This window comes from Paramormyrops kingsleyae, chromosome 1, assembly GCF_048594095.1.
Source record: "Paramormyrops kingsleyae isolate MSU_618 chromosome 1, PKINGS_0.4, whole genome shotgun sequence".
In the NCBI taxonomy this organism is placed as follows: domain Eukaryota; kingdom Metazoa; phylum Chordata; class Actinopteri; order Osteoglossiformes; family Mormyridae; genus Paramormyrops; species Paramormyrops kingsleyae.
The window spans coordinates 73212017-73230072 of NC_132797.1; the positions used below are offsets into that span (position 1 = coordinate 73212017).

General features: G+C 45.6%; 4 protein-coding genes across 10 annotated transcripts; 2 read left to right on the forward strand and 2 right to left on the reverse strand.

The window, feature by feature from the left end:
- Positions 1–430: 430 nt before the first annotated feature.
- Positions 431–5861, forward strand: phf11 (PHD finger protein 11). 2 transcript variants are annotated; one of them, XM_023800011.2, is made up of 15 exons: positions 431–665; positions 792–896; positions 1082–1215; positions 1291–1337; positions 2964–3031; positions 3221–3246; positions 3344–3396; positions 4277–4353; positions 4476–4501; positions 4599–4669; positions 4753–4796; positions 4878–4950; positions 5203–5355; positions 5547–5618; positions 5705–5861. In XM_023800011.2, the coding sequence occupies exons 1-15, from the start codon at positions 558–560 to the stop codon at positions 5794–5796; spliced, it is 1149 nt and encodes a 382-aa protein (XP_023655779.1). In that variant the 5' UTR covers positions 431–557; the 3' UTR covers positions 5797–5861. The 2 variants fall into 2 exon arrangements, with proteins under 2 accessions (XP_023655779.1, XP_023655695.1); XM_023799927.2 differs by having other exon boundaries at positions 432–665; positions 4277–4374.
- On the reverse strand, positions 5446–13158 carry rcbtb1 (regulator of chromosome condensation (RCC1) and BTB (POZ) domain containing protein 1). 4 transcript variants are annotated; one of them, XM_023799519.2, is made up of 13 exons: positions 13033–13158; positions 12891–12927; positions 11758–11980; positions 11423–11573; positions 11137–11303; positions 9023–9181; positions 8776–8853; positions 8202–8341; positions 7825–8018; positions 7613–7739; positions 7379–7530; positions 7172–7302; positions 5446–6627 (listed from the first exon to the last, which is right to left on the reverse strand). In XM_023799519.2, the coding sequence occupies exons 2-13, from the start codon at positions 12905–12907 to the stop codon at positions 6487–6489; spliced, it is 1680 nt and encodes a 559-aa protein (XP_023655287.1). In that variant the 5' UTR covers positions 12908–12927; positions 13033–13158; the 3' UTR covers positions 5446–6486. The 4 variants fall into 4 exon arrangements, 3 of the variants coding, with proteins under 3 accessions (XP_023655287.1, XP_072554801.1, XP_023655081.1); XM_072698700.1 differs by having other exon boundaries at positions 7888–8018; positions 8746–8853; XM_023799313.2 differs by having other exon boundaries at positions 8746–8853.
- A 48-nt stretch (positions 13159–13206) lies between these two features.
- On the forward strand, positions 13207–15461 carry arl11 (ADP-ribosylation factor-like 11). 3 transcript variants are annotated; one of them, XM_023800721.2, is made up of 2 exons: positions 13207–13591; positions 14280–15461. In XM_023800721.2, the coding sequence occupies exon 2, from the start codon at positions 14427–14429 to the stop codon at positions 14979–14981; it is 555 nt and encodes a 184-aa protein (XP_023656489.1). In that variant the 5' UTR covers positions 13207–13591; positions 14280–14426; the 3' UTR covers positions 14982–15461. The 3 variants fall into 3 exon arrangements, with proteins under 3 accessions (XP_023656489.1, XP_023656572.1, XP_023656662.1); XM_023800804.2 differs by having other exon boundaries at positions 14334–15461; XM_023800894.2 differs by having other exon boundaries at positions 14366–15461.
- On the reverse strand, positions 15456–17750 carry ebpl (EBP like). The gene is made up of 4 exons (XM_023800529.2): positions 17124–17750; positions 16830–16899; positions 16485–16623; positions 15456–16214 (listed from the first exon to the last, which is right to left on the reverse strand). Exons 1-4 carry the CDS (start codon positions 17295–17297, stop codon positions 15971–15973), a joined length of 627 nt encoding a protein of 208 aa, XP_023656297.1. The 5' UTR covers positions 17298–17750; the 3' UTR covers positions 15456–15970.
- Positions 17751–18056: the final 306 nt, after the last annotated feature.

The following is an 18056-nucleotide window of genomic DNA, read 5'->3' on the forward strand; positions in this document are numbered from 1 at the left end:
TTACTCAATAATGATTTTCCGGAGAAAAACTGTGTAGACCAGCCAATTTGTCAATTGTCAGAGGAAACAAGTTGATTACCAGCATGACCAATATAATGCATGTAGTTATGTAACATAATGCATATGTTGTGTTTTTATGTGCTGGGGTTCCCTTATCATTAATAAAATATTGCTCGTGAACCAGCTTTATGCACAGTTAAACCAGTACAGTTATGCTGCTCCAACAGGTAAACCAGCATAGAAATCATGCCGGTCTGTGCTGTTTTTTCAGCGATATAGTAATCCTCTGCAAAACTGGGTTGATTTTTGCTTATTATGGGTTATGTAAATGTAAATGTTTTCTGATATCTGATTTTTGATATGCACCTGAATCCGCCTGGTATAAGCCAAATATGTACAAGAGCATTATCGTACACAAAATAGAATCCCGTCACGTGTCCATTGACGAAAAACGACTAAAACGAAACCAACGAGGCGCCTTGGAACGAAGCAATCGAAACCACGACAGGAAACGTGGCTCTAAAGGCTTCGCATATCGCTGCCCTTCGAACTTCGCGATGAAGCGGCGACAACACTTCTGCGATTTCTGTCATTTGTCCGAGGAGAATCGGAAAACTGGGCCTCTGATAAAGAGAAATGCACTGGTGGTCCATGAGAACTGTCTGGTAAGAGGCGTGGTATTGGGTTAACACTTAGAACAACACCCGCGTATGGCCTACATGATCGATGCATTTTTGTACTTTATTAATTTGCTCGTTTTTGTGTTTTTATTCAAATTTCTTTCCCCAAAGCTGTACTCGTCGGGTATTTACAGCAAGAACACGTCTGATGTGGACGATCTGTGCGGCATCGATGAGCAAGATGTAATCAAAGAAATCAAGAGAGGCAGAAAACTGGTACCGTGAAGCTGTCGCTTTTGTCCAAAGTGGCTTAGAATCGGTCAGCAGGCATACATCTCAAGAACCAACTTTTATTAGGCCTATACTACTGCCACTGTCAGGGATCTGCGTTTTGTGTCCACGCTTCAGTGTCCTTAGATAAAACTGGAGGATACCTTTATGCCTTTCTTGTCTTTTGTTAGAAATGTTACAAATGTAAGGAAAACGGAGCGACCATTGGCTGCGAAGTGCAGAAATGTAAGAAATCCTACCATTATCTCTGCGCCTTGGACGATGGAGCTCAGCCAATTGAAGACATTCCGAATGGCGTTTTTAGGTAAGCGAGAGGGGACTTTTCGAGAAGAAAAAAGGTTTTCGTACTGACTTATAATTGGTTTTTATATGTTATTAGGATATTCTGCAGTGCGCACCGACCGTCACCAGACAAAAAGGGTCCGGGTAAGTTGTATCTAATGGGAATCGCCGTTGGATATAATTCTACTTGCGGTATAAGACTGTTTAAATGTTGTAAATCACCATGTCTGCTGAACAGTCACTTGTTGGTCTCGTTGCAAAGTTCGCGTCGGAGCCGCACATCTGGCCCCATGTGTATCAAAGCCGGATGTGGGGTTTACGCCTGTTTAAAAACTTTTCCGGACACTCCTCTTTACCGCATAGCTAGTTCCTGTTCAGATGCTCCTGTTAAGCACACTTCTGAATCAATTCGGATAAACCCGATCCCGATCACAATATAAAACCATTTTGCGTTGCATGCTGACCTCGTAAGCAAACAAAAAAAAATGTTTAAAAAAGCAGCAATACACGTATGGTACCAGAGCGTGTTAATGTCTTATGAAATAGTAGACGATAAAGAGGAGTTTAGAAGTAGACCGATGCGTTATTTCCAGGATTAAAAAAACAACCAAAGACGAGCTCGGGGATGAATGGAGAAATAACTATTACCCTGACTGACAGTGAAAGTGAGCAGGTAAAGCAGAGGACGTTGAGATGCTCTGCACAGGTTGTTTAGGAAGCCTGGAGAGAACGTTTAGTGAACAGCTAAAGAGTCAAACCGTCTGCTAGGTGGCTAGAAAGATGGAAACAAAGAAATTGAATCAAATTTAGAAAACAACACATTGAGAGGCGAGATGCTTATTTATTTATCGATCTTTCCATCTATCCTTTATTTTACCGGGAATTTTCCATTGAGATACAATATCTCTTCTTCCAGGAAGTCCTGGCCAAGATGGCAACAAATAAGAAAAATAAAACAAATGTTTCATACATAAACACAGAGATGATTAATATGAACACAAACGAATTCAAACACATACAAATACTCAAAATCTCCCAAAATACATAGAATAAAATTAATTTATATGAAAGAATAAGCTCAGAGTTTAAGAGATTTTTAAACACATTCAGAGAAGGTAAGGAGTTTAAATTGATTATATTTTGTAATATATTCCACTGACATGGTGCATAAGAACGAACGGCCGGTTTCCTCAGTTCTGTTCGTGTGGTGGGAGGCTGAAGGAGAAGTTTAACTGATGAGCGGGTTCTGTATGTATTAGTGTAGAATGTCAGCAAACTAGATATACTCTGAGGTAATTTGTCCATTAAAGCCTTTGCAATAAAAACCAGCCAATGCATGTTCCTTCTAAGATGCAGTGATGTCCACTCCACCATCTCATATAGATTGCAGTGATGTGTTCTTGCTGTTGCACCAGTTATAAACCTCAATGTTGCATAATGTATAACATCTAGTTTCTTTAAATATGAAGGTGCATGGATGTATATTACATCACCATAATCTAATACTGATAGGAAGGTGCTATACTAGTCTTTTTCTAGAAATAAAGGGAAAACATTTCTTTAAACGGAAATAGAAGCCTAGTTTTGGGCGAAGTTTTTTTTTTTTTTTTTAACTGTTTATATGAACTCCAAAAGACAAATTATGTCGAGCCAGATACTGAGATGACTTAAATGCCGAAAACAGAACCGTAAGGGAAGGCCATTCTTGACCAAAAACTCGTGACCAAAGAATTAGATAATGGTTCTGTCATACAATGTGTGCTTTAACAGGGACTTCCGATGCCGAAGAATTAGAAAGAGGGGATCAAATTGAAGACAGCGAGGAAATACCTTCAAAGGTGCGTCAGCAAGATGTTTCTGCTTGAAAAACAGCATTTAGTCTAAACCGGGTGGTATAAGCGGGAAATCACCAGATTAGTATAGTAAATATGACCGTGTTTTTGTAGTGTTTTGACAGGTGTGAAGTATTTTCCAGAAATTAGAGTTTAAAATGACGTTGTTTCCCCCCTCATTCTCTCTTGATTCAGCGGACAAAAATGAGCACTCGAAATAGGTAAGGCGACACACATATCAGTCTCCAGTTTTAAATAGGGCTTTTGTGTTGGCCTGTCGACGCAGCACTTCACCCCAGCCCGCTAAATGTATTGCAGCCGCGCCAAGAGACGAAGCGGTCAGTTGGACTCCTCTGATTCTTCCTGTTCAGGTTCGTCCATGTTTGCGGTTCTGATCGACGTTTTTACTCACAGTGTCAAATGGCCGGTGTACTACTTCAATAAAATTACAGTTATTGCACATCAAATCAGAACTATTATGAACCCTTTATGATCGATGTTGTGAAAATATTTGTGCCCATTTGACTGCATGTAGGTTAGGTTATATTTTGCACATTTGTTTATATATAATAAATTAAAGTAAATCTATTAGATCTATATGACCCCCCCGAAAGTAACCCAATGAATCAAAGCTTACTGTTGAATACACAATATGATAATAGTGACCACCTGATTGGCTAATTACACAAATACAGGTGTCAAAATTTGTGTTTTACCTTACCCAGCTTTGGGGAGAGACAACAGAGAGCAGGCATTAGGCAGCTGGGGGGGGGGAGGTGTAAGGGCCTTACCAGGATTCAAACCAATAACCTTCTGATCACAGGTACAGAGACTTAGCCCATTGAGCCACTCACAAACCCCCAAAGTAGTAATTGCAACACTAATACTTTATTATAGGTTATATTATATTAGACCCCCTTTTAAAATCCTGTGGCTGACAGAATTTTTTTTTTCCTTTTAATTTGGATAAAATATATTGTAACAATTTGGGGGTCTAAACACAGAGTTCACACCCCTGGAGCAATTGGTAATTAAGGAAGCTGCTCAAGGGCTCAATAGCAGCATCACACTGTCAGGGATGGGATTTGAACTAGTGACCACCTGATTTGGCACAGCATTCTGAGCCACACAGCTATTGCAGCAGCTGTGAAAGTGACGCAGATTCAGTGGTACATGGAGTGACGAGGGCAGATGTGAAGAATGGAAATCTGGGACCTCCACAATCCAAGTGTGTGTGTGCATGTGCTGTAGGTGGAAGGCAGGAGCGTCCCTCTGAGCAAGGACAAGTGGAGACAGATTCTGAAGACGGTGCAAACCCCGGCCAAAATGTGAGAAAGAAGAATTTGACGGTATAAATATCCCTTTAAAAAGCCACTAGAAGTGTATTTTGTAGAGAAATAATACTCAGATGGTTGAATATGATGCTATACTCTATAAACTTTTTCCATAGGTAGCTGCTGAGGCAGACAATAACAGGTATGGATGTCCATATTCATCTGTGCAGAATAAAGAAAGTGTGGGCAGATGGTGGTCAGGCTTGAGGTAATTTATCAGCTGTGTTCCTTTTGAACAGCGATGATGATTTGGATTGCACTCAGTTGGACAGAAATGCTGATGCAGATGAACCACGACCAAGCACATCAGGTAACTTGATCATGAGTGCTTCTCCCCGGTTTGAGGAGGACTCTATGCAAGGCTCGTCATTGGGTTTTTTTTCCCTTCAACAGGAAATCAGGTGACCTCAAATGGGAAGTTCAATGACACAGATTCTGTGAGTACTGAGCTCTAAATGCCAGTATTGCAGGACTCACTGAAAGATATTGAAGTGATTGATTCACATCTCTCTGTTCAGGAACAGGGCTCAGAGAGCCTTTTACTGCCAATCAAGATCACAGGGGTACAGTCCCTCTGTCCATCCATTCCAGGTAGGTTTATACTTGGGAGTATCATCAAGGTTTCTTATGATTTGTTCCCCACAATCCAAAAACATGCTGAGCCTAATTGGAGTCACCAAATTACCCGTGTGTGTGTCTGTGTGCACGCACTCTGTGATGGGTTGGTACCGTCTTGGGTTGTTCCCTGTCTTGCACCTGTATCCTCTGGGACAGGCTCCAGACCCCCCCCCCCCCCAATAAGAAAAGCAGTTATAGAAAGTGGATGGATGGGTATTATTCCAGGCTGCAGCCACAATACCAAAGTATCAAGTGTGGAGTCTTCATTTTGGGCCAAGTGCCAGGAGGCAGGATGCATCGAGTCCGTCTTCTCCACCTTCATCTCTTCAATGAAGGAACTGTCAGAGAGAATGGTCTCCAAGCAGGCCAGCAAGGAAGGTGAGTTTACAACCATAGCATAGAGGATAATGAATGTCAAACCAACTGGCAGTTGTATGTTGAGCTCACAGATGAAACAAAAGCAGGGTGTACATTTGGGTGGTTTATTTGTACAGGACGCACTGTAAAAGAACAAGAGCTTAACACTGGGCTTTCAGCGGAAAGCCAGTCTGATCATTGTTCCTCCACAGATTGTATCCTGTCTTTCAAAGTGCTGAAAGCTTCAGGAATGTTACCTGACATACTGGCCCAGATTGAACAAGGTGAGCGGCAGTCAGTATCGGAAGCCTGCCGTGGAAAATGCTGACATCACACGCTCCCCCATAATGCATCATTTTGTCCTCCACAGATATGAATGGGAAACTGAAAATACTTCAGGAAGAAACAAAATCCCTGCAGACGGCATTGTCAGCCATAGGCAGTGCCAGAAATGTCCAGTAAATTATGCTCATCCAATGAGACCATAAAACTGGAAATGTCACAAAAGTCAAATTTGTGCAAATATTGATCGCAGTGGTTCGTGAATGTATACAAGAGGACATGGCAACAGTGCAATAAATTGTCATGTGTTCAAAAGTACAAGGGCTCAGTCACAAAAATGTAGCCTTTTACATCAGCCTAAGGTTAAGAAACTGCCATGTTAAGAATGTGGCCATATCAGAAATATGCCAACATTAGCAGAATCTGCCGAAGCCAAACAGACAGCTTTAAGCAGCTGTGGAAGAAATAAGTATCAAAGTCGAATCTGTAAAATGTGCACACTAGCGGAAGTGCAGTTTAGTGACAGTGCATTCACTTTCCATATTCCAACAGCAGAAGTCAAGGAATGTCAAAGACTGCCACAAAGGGCTAGTCTATTCTGGCATGCATTTGTTCCCAAAGCAAGTTCTGCTCAGTGCTCTGATGGTATGGAAGAAAAAAACAAGTTACCAGGTGGAGAGGAAGAGAAATAGTGAGTTTGTGGGATGCGGTATGTCATTTCACAGGCCACTGAATAAGTGCAGTCGTCATCATGGCTCAGATGCAAGCATCTACAGTCAGTTGGGCTACCACCAAAGTCTCTGCCACATCTCTTCCACCGAAGTCAGTTGGGCTACCACCAAAGTCTCTGCCACATCTCTTCCACCAAAGTCAGTTTTTGAAGGCCCCGCAGCGGCCGGCTCTACAGATGAAATCCTTGAGGAGATTCCCATCCATCTGCCAGAAGGCCGTTGTCTGCGTAACAGCTGTCAGGTGGTTCACACAAAACCTGAAGCAGAACTCCTCCAGATCCTAGGAGGAGAAAGTAGTAGGATGGAGAATATTATTTAAAGGTGCCGGCTTATGTTGACAAAGTCTGCTCTGATAGGCTGGTTTACACTGAGACACTGATAACTCACACAGAACCAACTCTACAGTCATGCACTCATGTAACAGTATAGCACCTCAATATGCTGCAGATTGTGTAGGTCCGTTGAGCTTGAAAGTGGGCTGGTGTTTGCTAAACTTGGGGCCAGAGTTAAGGCTGTCACATAACAGTCCAGAATTTCTGAATGACCCTGTTTTACCACCTTTATACATATGCGGGATTTATATTTGAGAGATGGAGAAAGTGTTTGAGATTCACTGTGTCAGTTCCGTGTAACAAACTCCCCAAATTCAACTATGCCAAGGTAGGTAGATTTCCATTCTTTGGCACCTTTAAAAAAACGCTCGTCCAGAAGTGCGTGTTCAAGACGAGGGAGCCAGGGACAAGGTGAGATATCCTGACTGAGCCGGTGTACCCACCAGGACTGCACCAACAGGTACAGAGCGGGGAGCATAAGCTACGACCCACCTCAGCATCATAACGCACGGCGGCAGAGAGCAAGCTGAAGGCATTTTCAACCGTGATCCCCCTTTTGATGATGTGCTGGCAGAGACGCTTCAGTCTGTTCTCACAGTATGAGGTGGCCAAGTCCAACAACCCTGCACAGGAGAGTAGATTTAAAGGTCAAGTGATCATAGCGGCAAGGTAGCCAGAGTCATTTTTAAGTATACCAACCAATGGCATCTTCAGGAGGCAGGTCGACACTATCGGTGTAGAGGAACTGGAGGAAAGCTCTGTAAACAGGGTAGGAGAATTGGTCCACCTCTATGACCTCCTTGAGGTCCTCATCCCAATGTGACTGGAACATGGAGCGGAAGTGTTGACACCTGAGGGAAGATCGTCTCTAACCATCGCTATCATGATGCTCACCAACACTCGCTCTCCCATCACCCGTCTCCCACAACTCACCTCATCTTCAACACCGCCTTATGTACATAGATGTGTTTTCCGTCCACGCTAAACTTCAAGTCCGACGTCTCCGGGCTGTCAAACTCCTTCTTCAAGCACTGGGCCACCGTCAGATAATCGTCGTGCTCTGCACACACCACACAGCGTTTCCATTTGTACTCGCGCCCCACGGCAACATCTGCCTGTGCATCGCTGGAAGGAAACCTCATTACCCACAGCCACCATGCGCCACATGACAGCAGGCATAGCGAAGCAGGCAAACACGTCATCTGTACTGTTGAGGTATGTCAGCTGCGGCACCACCACCGCCTGGCCGCGGCACTGCCCCCACATGTACACCTGGCCACCCTGGGTCTTCGCTGCAGACATGTGCGTCGAGTGGCAGGCGGCGATCTCCACGATCCGGCTGGAGAACGGGATAATGGGATGGCGCCCCTTCAGCATGTTACGATTGACACCGATACCGCATAAGACATTCAGCACACACAACACTACACGCCATCCTCCACTGTCAGGCTCGGACACCCAGCCACTCGTTCACCTCAGCCAATGAGATTTAGCGGGCGGCTGCCATGACAGCCATCCTTACCTCTTCTCTACGATCACCTGCACTGGACTCAGATGGTTGCTCTTGCTACCCGTGCCCAGTTGGCCATACGTGTTGGCGCCCCAGGCGTACAGACAGCCCTGGTCCGTCAGTGCCAGCGTGTGGGAGTAGCCGCAGGCAATCTGCCAGGGAAAGTGAGACGGCACCATGCCCTTTAGCCAAAAGCCGGAACTGTCACCCAAGGCCACACACCTAACCCAGCAATTCAACATACAATCCCCTAGTTTTGCCTTGATTTCAGGCCATTTTATTTATAATAGTAATAACGCCTTATAGAATCAATGCAGGGAATTTCTCTTCTGGCCTCCACGACTCTCCACGACACACGTAGGCGAGAGCAAGGTTGGTAGCGAAGGGCAGCCTGCTCAGGGGCTCACAGACGTGACTATTCTGCTGAGGCCGGGGCTCGAACCGGTGACCTCCTGATCACAGGCACCGAGGCTTAGCCTGCTGAGCCACACGCTGCCCCAATCGGACATTCACTAGCCCTGACACAGCCCAACAAAGACAAACAAGAGGACATCACCTGCAGCACACAGAGCCCCTGCAGACCCACCAAGCGGCACGGAGTCAGCTGGTTCCCATTGTTGCCCAGTCCCAGCTGCCCACTTCCATTATAACCCCAGCCGTACACCTGAAAGATATTAGGGACAAGGTCATTTAATCCCGCATCCCATCATGAAACCTGCAAAACGTCACCTCCATACTTTGTTACTCCACACTGTAGTTGTGGAACAAAGCCTACTCATCATCAAGAGAAAGAATTCACAACATTCACAGATTACAGATAGACGTCCGCTCACCTCCCCATTGTCCAGCACTGCCATGGAGGACGTCTGGCCACAGGAGATGCCGGTCGCCACCCTGTTCTGCAGGCAGCTGGACACCCTCCGCGGCGTGGGCTGGTTGGCCGTCGATCCAGAGCCCACCTGGCCACAATTGTTGTAGCCCCACGCAAACACCTGGATGCCAAACAGGACAGATGCCATCCTCCAATCTGCACAACATCTTTAACCATCTACGGAGGCTCATATGTAGAGCAGTGTGCTACCATCACTAAATGCCAGCTATACCCACTGGCATCTCACCTGACTAACTCAAGCAAACGCTAGCTGATGTGAAGTAGCAGCAGGCACAACGTGCACATCTAGATCATGTGCTTAGAAGATACCCTTATTTGTATGCATGGATTATAGTGTGTGGAAAGGTTATGCAGTAAACAAGACATACAGCTTATTAGGTAAACAACCTCTTTGCCGCAGGCACAGGTACTCCAGATCGATCCAACACTGGACTAGTAACACTCTTGCTCTTTTCAGCAAAATTACGTACAATTCAGGAAATCATGTCACAGCATCATCAACAAACTCACGAGACAAAGCATCGTAACACAATCCTCTAATTCACTCCCTCCCTGCTCCCAGTAGGCCAAAGATTTGATTTCAGGGAAGAGCTGAGTGTCATCTGCATAGCAAAGCCTGACTGAAATTTATCCAGAATATCATTTTGTTTTCGGTGTAGATAATTACATTTTCAAGAATTTTTGATAGAAATAGTCATTTTGAGGTTGGTCTATAATTACTGAGAGATGCGGGATCATGGTTGGCCTTTAAGAGAGGCTTGATCACACCATTCCTGAAATATGACTGCAGAATATCAGTGGTCAGAGGGCTACTTAGATGATGATGGACTGATTATGTCAAGGACGAGGGAGAGAGAAGAAGGAATAATGTCGAGGCTGCAGGAAGACAATGCAGGAAGCAATTTTATGGGAGGCTAATGAGATGGGGCCGAATGGGCAAATCTGGGCAACAGAAGCATGAGAGACAGCTTGGTCTTTCTGAGGGGGGGGGGGGGTAAATTTAATTGGTGCTCCATTTATGAAGAGTAAAAAAACTTGGGATTATATTTTGGAACAGGGCGCAATTCATAAACACTGAATTTTGCGCAACCCTGGTACTTAATGAGTTAACCTATCAAACTTGCCATGTATTCAGTCACATCCTTTAAAGTCGAAAGGTTAATCACCCTTTACTGCCAGCAACGATAATACAAATTATCCAGAGAATTGTGCAACTCAATCAGACACGCCATTTGATAGCGGCATACAAAAGTTACTGGTTCAAATGCTGTATTGTCGGCAGACATGAACCCATTGGACCATCTCAGTAATAGGTAGGGGTGGCATGGTGGTGCAATAGTGTTGCAGTGGTTAGCACTGTTGCCTCACACCTCAAGGACCTGGGTTCGAGTCTCCGCCTAGTTACATCTGTGTGGAGTTTGCATGTTCTCCCCATGTTGTCATGGGGATTCCTCCAGGTACACCAGTTACACCCCCCCCCCACAGTCCAAAGACATGCTGAGGCTAATTGGAGTTACTAAATTGCTCATAGGTGTGAATGGTGTGTGTGTCCAGTGATGGGCTGGCCCCTGGTGCCCATAGTTTCCAGGATAGGCTCCCACAACCCAGAAGGGTAAGTGGTTTGGAAAATGAACAGATCGATACAGGCTGGTCTGGAGTGAAATAATGAGCTTCCTTGGCCTGGTGCAGGGTGAATTGAAAAGAGGAGCCTGAACTCTCCCTTTTCTAGGCAGACCATCGACGATGCACATGGCCTCAGCAAGGCCACTGTATCCAAATACGAGCAGGCACTGCAACACTATTGCACCAGGTGCAGGTATACCTGGCTTGCAGATGCAGTATACAAACAAATAAATACTTTAAATTTGTTCATTAAATCTGGAGTAATTTAATGGTTTCAGGAAACTGAAATCTCACTCGTTCTTTACCACGGTCATTCTTCATCTCGTTCTTCATTCACCAAGATCAATCTTTATTGGGAAAAGCACCCCAGGTCTTAAACAAGCCAGCATTTGGACCACCAGCCACATTCGACTGACCCGCGTGACCCCTCACCTCCCCGTCAGATGTGAGAGCCATGGAATGGTGAGACCCACAGGCCACTTCAGTCACCTCCTTGCTTGCGAGATTGCTGGTCACCAGGATGGGTGACAATCCCTGGTTGGTAGTCCCATTGCCCAGCTGGCTGTAGCCATTGTGGCCCCAGGCAAACAGCTCGCCACCTATGGGAAGAATGCGGAGTTAAACCAGATTCCAGGTGCACACTAACTTCTCTGATTCACAGCAGACACACCATGAACCTGCATTACCAGCATCTTGATTGGAGGGAGCTTCACGGTACCTGCAGTTGCCAGCAGGACATGAGGTCCACTGCCATAGCTCAAACTGACCACCTTCTTCCCACTCAGACACTCCACCTTCTTGGGGAAAATGCTACTCTGGCTGTCTCCTGTCCCCAGGCAGTTGCTGCAGTTCAGACCAAACGCATATACCTGGATGGGGCAACACCACATTTACTGATTTGCTGCCACCAGGATGACCTCATCAAGATCCCTAGAACAGAGAGCTTCCCATCCACCTACACATGAAAAACGTCAGCCAACATTGCCATCACACACTGAGACGTAACCCAAAAAGGGACGGGGGCAAGACACCTCCACTCATCACAGCACCAACCTCATCTTCATGGGTGCAGTAGATTGCCTCATTGCCAGAGGCACCAAAGACACAAGCTAGGCTGATTGATGCAATCTCCTGGGGTCCCAGCAAGGTGAACAGGGGCCACTTGCTGACATCTGCCATGCCGGGCGACCTCACAGAAACCACGCAGGGCAAGGCGGTGGCGAGGCTTGAAGCAAGGACGGTGGGCGCACTCTCGTCACTCTTTATGCTGCCGTCACTAGACACAAACACAGCTCTCACGAGTGGAAGCTCATCACAGGAGTAAACCAGACAGAGGTACACCCATGATGAAATACCACTGAGCTGGTGCAGGGCGGGGGGGGGGTGGGAATCACACTGAGACATGGGCGTGCACATACATTTACACATGCCAGCATCCAATACACAAGCGCTTCACTCTTCTCACTCCATGCCGGCAGTTCTCCAACTCTTAGGCACATTTTTATTTATATTCATTTCATTGTGGCAGTTTAGGATGTTTTATGTAGCTTTTTTCTGCACAGTGTGTACCGTCTTTGCACTTGAGCGTGTTCCGCACTTTATATAAATTGCTGCAGTATGCAGGAACATTTCCCCTTGGGGTCAATAAAGTTCACCTTATGTGAATGCCATCGTTTCAGCAGTGTCAGACGGGTCACGCTAAAGCCTGCTTAAGCTTTAAGCCCAGTCGACAGCTAACACCACAGCTAATCTCATGCTCCTTAACAACAATGAACAATGTCCTTAAAAACAGACATCATGCGAAATACCAATTAGATATGATTGGAGTGGAAACGACAAGCTTTTGAGCAAATCGATTTTGGGAAACGAAAGAGTCGGGCTATTCCTGATGAGACAAACGGAAGACCGACTGTCTTTCCAGCGAGTGACCATGATCATCACTCCGGTAGACGCAGAACCTTTGGAAGAAAAGCTTTCATTTTCCACTGTGGCGAATTTATTGAGCGCCCGACCGGAGCTCATAGCCTCCGTTATTCAGCAGCTGCAAAGATTCTAACCTGTTAAAAATTATAATACAATGGTAGGTTTTCACGCGATGTAACTAACCTGCGCTTACAGAAACTAACAAAAGCGCTGGACGACAACCACCAGAAACACTTATCTATGACAGGCGCACATCCACTAACCTACAGCGGCGCTCCATTTTCAAAGGGTAAGATATTCCTGAGAAGAGAAAAGGAGACATTTTACCTAGTCAGTACGTCACACAACCTACCTACGAGACACCGGATATAGGGGGGGGTTCTTTACCAAAGGAACAAGGCTCACCTCTCCGGCGCACTTTCCCAAACTATCGCATTCAGCGCGTTACAGTTTCTCCGCGAGCTGCGCAAGGAAGGTAGTGGGTCACGTGATGCGGGGGCGGCCAGACCTGAGCAATCAAACTCAGAAAAGCTTCCGTATCACGGTACGGTCACATGCACAACTGCGGCGTGATGGAGAAGTCTGCAGTATTGGTGCGCTCAGACCACGAATATGGGGATTAAACGCTGTATATTTTGCATATGTATCATATGTATGTGAGTGTGTGACCATCCCCCAAAGACATAAGCCGATATTGCACATACGGCATAGCATACCCCCCCCCCGACGTGCGCACTCCTCATTTTTCTTTTTACTGTCCAGCCGACGAATGACGTTCACCCGGAAAATAATGTGACACCTGTTAGTTTGGAAGAGAAAAAGTTATCGTTAGGTGTGCAATTGTGACTGTGCACTGACAGGCGTGCTCGTATTAAAAGTGAATGCTCTGGAATGCGGAATAGCCTGAACAGAAAACGAATAATATTATGGACCTCGGACGAGACTCGAGACTCGACGTAACTTCGTAAGACTCCATATATTTTTATTACCAATAATAAGGTTGAATTATTGATTAACGATATTGTAATACTCGCATGAATCCAAATAGAAAACAGTCTTGCGTCCTTTTCAGTATGTTCATTGTTAAGGTTATTTAAATAATTCATTTTTTTTCTTTTTAACATCAGTGAGTGCTGTGTGTTGTAAAGCTCTTAATTATAGAATAGTAGTATTTAGTTATTTGAATATGTGCGCATCGTATTCCCTTAAAAAATTTTTAAAAGCAAACCTTTAAAAAAAACCCACATCGTGGGGTGTACTGGGGGAGGGGAGTTATTAATTTGGCTAGACTGATTATTTCCACAACTGTGCTAACATATCACTTGAGCTTGATGTGTGGTGAGAAGCGTGTGGGTTTCTGCTCCGGCAGCCGCCCATTGGCTGACTGGCGCCCTTCCCATACCTCTATGCTCAGTTTCCCGCTCTTTCTTCGCAAATTTTCCTGGATCGAGGATCATCCCTTTCTCACACTCATCATCCCCCTTATGGCGACTTACTTACGACCCCCTTCATTTGTGGCGTACGTTTTATTTGATTAAAAATGTAATGATCTTAAAAGGAGTAAATCACAAAACATATTCAGGTGCGGTTTAGCGCTGTTTACACTTTCGGTGGGTGTGTCATAATACCGCTGCCGGTCTACTGCGTTACAGGAATGTGGAAAAGCTGGTTCTACAAAACCCATGACAGAGATCCATTCTGTTCAGTTTTCCATATGCACACATCGCTGTCACTGCAGGATCGCTTTCATTCACGCATCCAAAGGATAAACGGGACAGCGGCAGTGGTTTCTGGCTGCCATGGGGCTCGTCCAATCCTGCTCTGGCTACCATAAGCCGCTCCACGTGGTGTTGCTGGGCCTGGACTCTGCCGGGAAATCCACAATCTTCTACAGGCTGCGCTGGAACGAGGACCTCAAGACCCAGCCTACCATCGGCTTCAATGTGGGCATGCAGCAGGTGGCAAAGAACATCGTCTTGACCCTCTGGGATGTGGGCGGCCAGGACAAGATGCGCCTTTACTGGAAGCACTACCTTGAAGACTGCCGCGCACTGGTGTTTGTGGTGGACAGCAGCGATCGTGGACGCATTCGTGAGGCAGCGAGGGCCCTCAGGCATGTCCTGGCCATGGACAGTGTGAAAGGCATCCCCTTGATAGTGCTGGCCAACAAATGTGACCTCCCCAACATCATGAACCTCAGCGAGGTGGCCACCACCCTGGGCCTGAACAACAGCACAGATCGTGACTGGGTGATACAGCCGTGCAGCGGCCTGAATGGCCAGGGGCTCCAGGAGGCCTTTCAAGCCATCGCCGAGCTGATTAAGGACAGCAAAACATCGAATAGGTGCCTCTAGCATGGGGCCTGTCGGCTTTCACCCTCCGTCATCGGTGTGGATGCTTCATTGGTCCAGAAACTACTGCTGCTTTAGGACTACTGAACTGCCACTGCACCCACTGCGCTTCCACCCACTGTCAGGATACACACCACAGTGAGAGAGAATGGGTGAGACATGTTTCACGCATATTTTTGCACCCTATCATATAGGAGAGTTTAACTGTATGATGGAAAAGACTCTTTGCAGTGAGTGACAGGCGGCACTGGGAAAGTCGGCAGGCTGACACGAGTGATCCTTGTGGTAGTCATGAGATAGATATTAATGTTGCTATTTGTTACAACACTATTCTCTTATGGTCCTGTTTTTTGAGGGAGACACTAATAATAATTAATTTTATTTGCAATGCATATTTCTCATAGCCAATACTCTATGTAGTAAAATAACAGTTGAAACAAAATGAGATAGTAAAAATAAAAAGGCCATGAACTACTATTAAAATGTGGCTACAGTCGTTATTTTAATGTGAAATTGAAAGATCTGTGTGGAAAAATCCAGAATCGTGTCTGGGCATGTTTGTAGTAGAAGTGTGTGAAGGGATCTGGAGGAAAGTCCAGGCATGTTTCTCCACACACAACTTCCCACTTATTTACACCATCATCCTCATAGATAATCATCATTATCTAGTTAAGTCACAGCTTTTTGTCTCGAGCTTTCTAGACCATTGAGACGACTCCATTTTCTATCTGCACATCAACCGATGTGTTTCAGATGGTAAATCACTCATCACCTTGAAACAATCACTACACCTGCATAGATTTCCTAAAGGTAACGTCATACCCAGGACAAAGCTATTACAGGTTAAGGGACTTGTTCAAGGGCCCAACGGAGTAGAATCACTCCAGACAATCATGGGATTTGAACCAGCAACCTTCCAGTTGTTGACATAGCAACCGACACGCTGCAGAGCCTCCACTCCATCCACCGACCACTTCCATATACATGACATTTTATTCAGCTTTCTTCGAAGACACACTTCTCTGTGGTTTGTGCATTCCCTTCAGCCAAAGCCACGACTGCCAGAGTAACAGTCCTGGAACGACCACCCACACGCCATTGAAGAACACGAGGTAGATCCACAAGTAAAGCCAGTTGCTGGTGTTAAGGCTGGGGCTGCCAGCCAGCCAGTCTGGGCAGAATGTCATCCAACCTCCGTACAGCTCACACACACACAGGGTAATCTGGACAAAGTGCCTGCAAGGGGGGGGGGGGGGGGGGGGACAGGGAGAGTCAAAGTTTAATCCCGACTCCAGAATGAGGAACATTGTCCTTTTGGCACTTGAGCTCCCAGCTTGACTTCAGGAATGATTTACAGAAAGATAGATAACAAGGTACTAGCTTGTAATACATCTGTACTATTCTACCTCGTAGATATTTTAAGTAATTAGAATCTACTTAACTGCTGTTGTAGTTTTTATTTTATGTTTTTATTTTTGAAAATACCAGTGTGACCTTTCTGTTCACCTGTAGTGTTTGTCTTTGATGATGGCGTAGACGAGCACCAAGGCTAGCAAGCCACCCAGCACCACCGTCAGCAGCTCTAGGGACACGATGTTTGGGTCCGAGTGAAGCCAGCGTCGGTCTGCCTTGCCATACTCCTTCCCTGTTTTAAAATAGATGTATTTGTAATGCAAATCATGTAAGTTACGGCACCTTTACAGAACAGACTGTATAAAGTTCACATCCTCCAACAACGCAACCGCGTGTCTCCAGCAGGGGTCCCTACACAGTTGCTGTCCTACTTGGTATTACATGACTTCCAACGGCCTGCACACACAGATGAAATATAAACTATAAGTAAATACTTGCACAGTTCGGCAATGAGGTTGTCCGAGGTTTCAACGGTGCCGATTAGTGACATGTAGACGAATGGACCTTCCTAGAAAAAAAAGCATGGGAAACATGCTGAGCGTCTACAACGTACGCAAAAATACGGCATCATTCTGAGATATGTACGCCAATAAAAGCCAAATGCAATGTACAAAAAGCACTGATCAAGTGAATATTATCATTTTAGTTCCGATTCAACCCACGTGTAACTTAACATGTGATCAACCGTAGCAAAACAATAAACCGTGCCTGAATAATCCGGAAAAGCTTTACCAGGGTGATGTGTACGATCGCATCGTAGAAGAGCCACACCAGGACCCATCTGTCTGCCGCTGAGCACTTTCTGCCCCACAGCAGCGCCAGCAAGTAGCCCGCCGCAAACTGTGCGGCGCAGGCTGAGAGCGAGTACACGGCGACGGGCGAGAGCAGGCTGGGGCTCTCTGCCATCACAGCGGAGACTCGGACTGTCTTTGATCGGCGTAGGGGCAGTTCAGACCCGCTGCGAGTTTTGCTGTTCTCTGCCCTTCCCCTTTTAGGCCTTCCCACTCAGTACGCGAAATCCCTGAGACCATTAGCCGGTCACATCGACCCAGCGTGTACAAGTAATATGCAATCTGTTTTTAATTGTAGCGTTGCATTTCCCCCTACAGCGTAGAGGAACGATAAATCACCTCAAAACAGAAATCTCTAAAGCCATACGGTGTATGCAGTAGAACTGGATAAAAGAATCGAGGAGTCGATTCCAGGAGGCTAGCTATCCAGAGTCGACTCCAAAGATTTGGAATCCACTCCAGTTCAGTAATTTTTTTTCTGTGCATCTGTCAAAAAAATGAAAGTCGAACATGACGCTGCTGCAAACGCTGCGTGTTGACGACTGCCTAGAATGGTCGCTATGGCGACGTCACGTGTCATTTTCCCATCCAATCAGAGCGATCTGTTCTTGGCCGTTGTTTACATTATCGTATGTCAAGGGTACAAATACATGAAGAACTCTGATTACGTGACTAGAAGAGTGAGGTGAAAGAACGCAGTTAATTTGGACTTGGGTGTTATTTAGAAATGCCACCATCAACGTAACATTCAAAAGTTTGATATTCTACTCAAAACACTACATGGTCACTAAATAATGTTTAATGCGGTAAATATATTAACTTAAAGTGAAATACAGCAGGCCTATTTGTAATAAAATGCTGGCATTTAATAAAT